General features: G+C 39.3%; 1 protein-coding gene across 1 annotated transcript in view; it reads left to right on the plus strand.

Moving 5' to 3' along the window:
* gria3b (glutamate receptor, ionotropic, AMPA 3b) overlaps positions 1 to 6,821 on the plus strand; it is a gene marked incomplete at its 3' end in the record, with an annotated part of 129,869 nt that overhangs the window by 83,838 nt on the left and 39,210 nt on the right. The window contains 1 exon segment of the mRNA XM_014006069.1: positions 888 to 1,075. Within this exon segment, the coding sequence (XP_013861523.1) occupies positions 888 to 1,075 (188 nt within the window).

Raw genomic sequence — 6,821 nt, forward strand, 5'->3', positions numbered from 1 at the left:
TATATATATACATATACAGTATATTGCTTTTTTTCCCTCTATATGCATCAGTTACCCACATGACAGGCGATGAAAAATGAACAGCGGTATAGAAAGGAAGCTGATTTGACATTCAATTTGCAATTTCATTGTCCTTGGTTTAATGAATTACCAGCACTGTGTTTGATTTTCATGAATAACCTTCGTGCTCATTCTCAGTTGTTCAACACTGCAGATGAGTTAAGTCATTTTTTATTCCGGCTTGTGTTACATTGCGATCTATCCCTCCAGAAATAGGGCTACATTATTCATCCTGTGGTGTATGTGATTTGACCACAGAGTTTCTGAGCAGCGCTGTTAAATGAAAATATTTCACGTGTGAATTAATCATTAAAAGGATTCGTTCTCCATTCTTCTGGTAGCATAATGATCCCTTTTCCAATGCTGGCCTGGATGAATCTTTCATTGTCTTTATCTTTAAATGTGCAATCCACCAAGGAGACGAGGCCCGCGATGTGTTTCCTCAGCGCCATCAAAGTTAACATGTAGCTGAGCTAAATGCCATAATTTAATTGATGTCAACTTTAATAACATCCACAACTGATCTTGTAATAATACAGAGCTATATTTAGTACCCTTTTAATTCAATAGGAGATTGTCTTTTTAATATGCAAATATGAATTTGTACACTTACAGGCTGAAACAAAAGTAGACAATAGACAATACTTTGGACTTCAGTCTTTAAAATCCCTTTTGACCTCTGGATTTAAAGACTTAAAGCTAAACCACTGCCATCCTCTTCTTGGCTTTCTTGGCTTAAACTATCATTTTGTGCCAAACTCTTTTGTTCTATTTTTTTCGTTTTCTTTTTATTTTAATCCTCTGGATCATTTTCTCCTTTTCTTTAGGTTTCTCCATACTTCAGGCCATCATGGAGGCAGCCGTAGCAAACAACTGGCAGGTGACTGCTCGCTCTGTCAGCAGCACAACAGATGCCACAGAGTTCAGGCGCATCATCGAGGAGATGGACAGGAGGCAAGAGAAGCGCTACGTGATCGACTGCGAGGTGGACCGGATCAATACGATATTAGAACAGGTGAGTGTGGCTCTTCACGTGAGGTCAGGCATGTGTTTGTGATACCGCACTGTGCACATAACCCTATCCCATTGCCAGCGCTAAAAGGAATAGTTTGTATTTTATCCAGTGGGGTTCTGTGGAAGGATTATGATGAGTCATCATCTTAGGTAGTAGTTTGGAGAAATAAGATTAGTTCTGAATGAACAGTTGCACAAAGACAAAATTTTAAAAGCAATTTATACAAATGCTATTTTATAAACTTTTACATCACTGTGCAATTCAGTTAWTCCATCACAAATGTGATATACTTATTATAAGTGCCTCAGTTTGCATCAGAAGCGCTACAGCTGGCTGCCACTGCAGCGATTTGTGCTTGCAAGTAAGCATACACTCAAAAAACAGATAAAATGGATTGAATAATTTTAACTGGTTCCACTCAAATGAATTGAGTAATGCTTTTACTTTACATTTTTATTTTATCGTTGTTTAACCAGGCAAACCCCATTGAGATCGCAGATCTATTTTTCAAGGGCAGCCTGACCCTGAAAGCAACCTTTTGTACATATTTTTGTGTTGTGCGGGAAACTGGGGTACCCGGAGAAAACTCATGCAAGCACAAATATAACATGCAAACACCACACAGAACGAACCCAGGTCCGAATTGGGGATCGGACCCAGGACCTTCTTGCTGTGAGGCGTTGGTGCTAACCACTGAGCCATGCTGTACATGTACTACCCTTATTCAGTTCAGTTGAGTGGAACCAGTTGACATGTTWTTGTTTTAATTAAATACACCACATCTGTTTTTGGAGTGTAGATTCACATTTAGCTAACCAATAACGTATTCTAGCAASTACCTATAGATTTATATGTACTGTAGATAATGTAGGGGTGTCCAGATACCAGTTTTCCTCAAAGTACCAAAACAAGTTCTTGCCATTACCAAGTACAGATACAGATTATTTACTAAGTTAGAACCTAATCATTAAACAATGACTTTAAAAAATATATTTATTTTATTTAGAGCAATGTGGCTCTCCGTCCTCAAGTCTACACCCCCTGACTGGACCAAACGAAATATACAGCATGATATATACTAGGGAGGCACGATATATCAGCATTAATATCGGTATCGGTCCGATATGTATAACTGGGCTGATACTGTTTTAACGTCTGATATTGATTTCCCAATTTTTAGCTTTATTTTCTGTTTTTGGGAGGGGAGATGGTTGGTTGAGCAGCATCAGTTTGATCACGATAGTGATACTGATGCTGCACAACCAGGAATAACTGAAGTAGTGCCATGTCAGAGGTCTGGTCATTTATTTACGGTGTCAAAAAAAAAGAACCAAGTGTGTTTGTGCGTATATGTATAATATAATTTGTGTGTTTGTGTAATATCGGTAAATATCGGTTATCGGCCATAACAGCAATAATTATATCGGATATCAATATGGGCTGAAATTTTCATATCGGTGCATCCCAAAAATATACTGTTGTAACCTTTTGAAATTAATATTTTCGTTCAACTTGTATAAATTTCTTAAACATGACACTTGTCACTTTAAAAGTAAACTGCAACACACTCAATTGAGTATTAATACCAGTATTCCAGTACTGATACTAGTGGTTCTGGGTATTGGTGCATTTTGTATGAATACTTGTAAAAATGCTGGTATCAGGCTCAATACTGAATATCTGGATACCATTATCAGTTTAGGAACACTATTTGGATAATGCACTAACGCAAAAATGGTAGTGTTTGTGTGAAAACAAAACATTGAGGATTGGAGTTGTTTTAAGTTTTGGCTCTCCTTGGACTAGAAAGCCATCTCTGATCAGTTAGATACTGACTGCTCAAAACCTCTCCCCAGAACTCCACTTCAACAAATCCGACCTGTTCCCTTAAGCTAATTTAATAACATTAAAAAACATGAACTAGAGTGTTACTTTTACTTGTACAGGCAACTTTTTTTGACATGTGAGGTTTTCTGCAGTGAAGCTGGAATAGTCTCTGGCTGAAGACGCGCTGTTATTTAATCAGTTTCTGCTACACAGGTTTGTGCATCTTTGTCCAGTTTGCTGAGAAGATTGGGCAACTTTCCTTCTTTCACGATCTGCTTCAGAGCAGCACAGATGCAGCCTTCTTTATCAGTTTGTTCCATTTCTTTGAGTCACTGTCATGCTTATCAGAAATGGAAGGTCCACCACAGCCCTGTAGGAATGACCAGCGCTATCCTGGCCTGTTGTAGCAGTCTGCCAGGTTGTCTGCTGGGAGGAATAATTGGACTGGAATGTATGGTGCCAGCACATTGGGGACGAATGTGCTGCTTCTTGCCATCGGAACAGAGTCAGTCACCTTATTTTAAGGGAACGCTCACATTTATGAAATCCTAGTAATAGTAGGGTATTGTCAAAACCAATCGCCGGACAGATTTTCTGCATGCATTTTCACAGCAAACTGCTTTATTTTTGCTGTTTCACATTGATCTTGCATATCAGAAATCAGCCCCTTTTCACTATGCTTTTGGTCAGGTTGGTGTTGTTTGCCATTTTGCCTGAAACTCTGAAGCAGCCTGACGTGGAGAGGTCTCAAAGTGAGCAGCCTTTTGAAGAGACCACGAATGCTGCATTCTGTTTAATCCCTCCCTAACAGCCCACAAAGCCCCTTCGTTCCTCTATCACGTCGACTGCCCGAGGAGCAAATGAAGGTCCACCAGTCCTTGTAGGGGAAACACAATTACCACAAATAGATGAGTGGCTGTTTGTTTCGTGCATCTCCTCGCTTTGCCTGCCTCTCTCCACCCCATGACCCCCGCTTGTTGTTGCCTGCTTATAAGGCAATCAKTTCCAGAATTGGATTCTGCTCGTTAGCATTCATTTAGATATTGGCTTCTCTTTGAATCACAATATCCCCACGACGGCTCATATTTTCACTTTTTTTTTCTCATGAATCTAATTTGATCCCAGAGTCATAGTTTAAAGCAGGATTGCTGTTAGTATTAATTTGCTGTGTCTAATTTAATTCTTGAGCTGCAAATTTCCCCCTCCTAGGAATAGGCTGAAATGTATTCAGGTTTTGTGTTCACAACAAGCATCAGCTTTTAGGAAAACCTTYAAATATTYGTAACAAAATCACGAGTAGGGCATAATAATAGCTACGTCTGTTTCTTCTCTGTAATCCGGTTGATGTTCTTCTGTTCCAGTCTGTGTAGTCATTATGATTTACTTTTTTTTCTGTGAACGTTTTTCTTTTTCACCCTTCAGATTAACATCATTACCATCATCTAATTTACTCTAAATATTGTTTATAGCAATTAGAATTAAAATATTGTTTCTACAGCAGCTAACCTTCAAAGCAGCAGTGTGTTTGTTTTATCCTTTCTTTTTTTTTCTTTTTTTTGTGACAACCTCAGCGTGGGACTTTGTTTTTTTCCTTTTTCTGGAGCTAATTGGAATAATCCGGGCAGCTCTGCCAATATAAATGAGTCACAGCCATTCAGGGAAGCTGCTGGACATCTCTCTGAAGCTGCCCCCTATCGKGCAACGCCATTATACAGCAAGTCAGGAATGGGCCTTGTCCCATTAGGAAAATCACACCAAAAATGGCCCCCACTGTCAGCCATGTGGAGACCCTGCGGCTCCGACCTGCTGCYGCGCCTCTATTAAGTAACGATTGTAGACAGATACAGATTCATCTGTGGCAGACAGGTGGGGCGGGTTTAAACATGCGAGGCCATTGTGCCGCATCCTAACGCTGACATGCAGCTTTAGTCCGTCAAGGTCACAGCCCATTCAGAAAGAATCAAAACAGATTCAGCGGGCTGACTGGCGAGGGGAAAAGGAAATCTTCTCAGTGGCTCAGTTTAAGGATTTAATTGTGAGTAATCCCACAGCACAGCGATTGTTTTTCATCCCAGCTGATGGAGCTTGTGAAGTGTRGAGATATCCTGAATAGGCAAGCTTTGAGCTTGCAGAATGTGGAACAGTTGTTCCACAAGAGAAATAAATTAACAAAATTCTGGGCTGCACTTTGCTGGCAAAACTTATGATCCACTTGCTGCTTTTGAGTATTTTAGTTTTGTACCAAAGTTGTGTTAAGGATAACTAGTCAGCAAACAACAAATTGTGAAAAATGTTATTGACATAAACTGATTTATTTAAGCAATGCTTTTTGGTTTTAATAATGAGTGGGTYGGGTACACACTAGACAGGTCTCAAGTCCTTCACATTGACACAGAGACAAACAACCATTCACTCTTTCAGTCACCCAGAGAAAACCCAGAAAATAAAACCCATGCCTGCATGGAGAGAACATGCAAACTAGGGGTGGGGCCACAAGGGCATCGGCCCTAGCTGAAATCTTATTGCTCACCAAAGTGTCCCCGTCCTGTCGCTCATCTGTCCTTTGTCCAAGAGCAATGATGGTGRATGCAGTTCCATGTCTGAACACTAGAGGTGCTAATAAGTCAAATAGGAAAGTCCAGCATGAATCAAGCTTACAAAAGTCGTCTTCTCTTCTTAAGAAGACTTGAACAATCTTGCAGAAAAAGTCTTTCTACTGACAAAAAAATGACTGGATTTTCTTGGTGTGTTTGTATTTTATCTATGTACAGTAAACATGTATGTAAAACTGATGAGGAGAATTTACTGTACAAGCTTTTTTTAAATTACATTACATTACAAGTGTTTGAATATGTGTGAATTTGTGTGCAAATATGTTGAACAAATTCTTGGCCCCTCTACGACTTTTGTGGCCCCTTGACGGCCCTTTACTCAGAAAAATCCTGGATCCGCCACTAATGAAAACTCAAGCCAGAAAGGTCTCTGGCCAGGATTTGATYCAGAAACCTTCTTGCTGAGAGGCARCAGCTCAACTGAACCACCGTGCCATCAACAATCAACAAATATGGCCATTTTGGCGATGCACGACATGCTGATACGTTATTGGTGACAGATGCTGACATTTTACAATAAATTTAGCCCAATAGCTTATGTTGATTATAGATCCGATTTGAAAATTGTTTTATGACCACTGAGCCTTGTCTGTATTGTAACGTAGTTTTTCTTGATGCTCCAACGTTTGAGCCACTTGGAGAAAAAAAAGCATTCAAAAAATTCTTATTTATCTATTTGTTGTTAGCCGAAACTGTAAACACATGACAACAATACCAAGCTTGGATTGTTAACTATAGCTTTGAAATGTTTTGATGTGTTTGCAAAAGCTTTAATTAAAGAAAAATAAAAATAAGAAAAATAATGTTATGAATGGGAAAATATTGACCTGTTCATAAAATCTACAACATAAATTCCTTTAAAGGCACAGTGTAGGATTTTGTCAATTCTTTTAGCCGAAATTGAGTTAATCACTAATGACAATAATAAAAAACATGTCTAATCATTGCAGACAAAGACCTTGTTTTATTATTTTTACCTTATAAAAAGCTGTTTATATCTCCATGATAGCGGGTCCCCACTACAGGCAGGCGCCATCTTGCACCGCCATCTTGTCTACAAAGGCTCATGAAGGACAAACTGCGGTGGTGGCGTCAAAAATGGTTTTAGTTGTAATACTATAAATGTAATATTTGTTGTCTGTCATTGTAGCTGGGATAATTTTACTTATTAAAGCTCATAATCTTACCACTTGAAACATCACTTGAAACATCTAGCTTGGAAGTGGGGGTGGGGGTTGGGGGAGGACCAGGGAGGATGAATCAACCACTCAACCACTAGATGTTGCTGAAAACAACAAATCCTACAC

This window comes from Austrofundulus limnaeus, unplaced genomic scaffold, assembly GCF_001266775.1.
Source record: "Austrofundulus limnaeus strain Quisiro unplaced genomic scaffold, Austrofundulus_limnaeus-1.0 Scaffold34, whole genome shotgun sequence".
Lineage (NCBI taxonomy): Eukaryota > Metazoa > Chordata > Actinopteri > Cyprinodontiformes > Rivulidae > Austrofundulus > Austrofundulus limnaeus.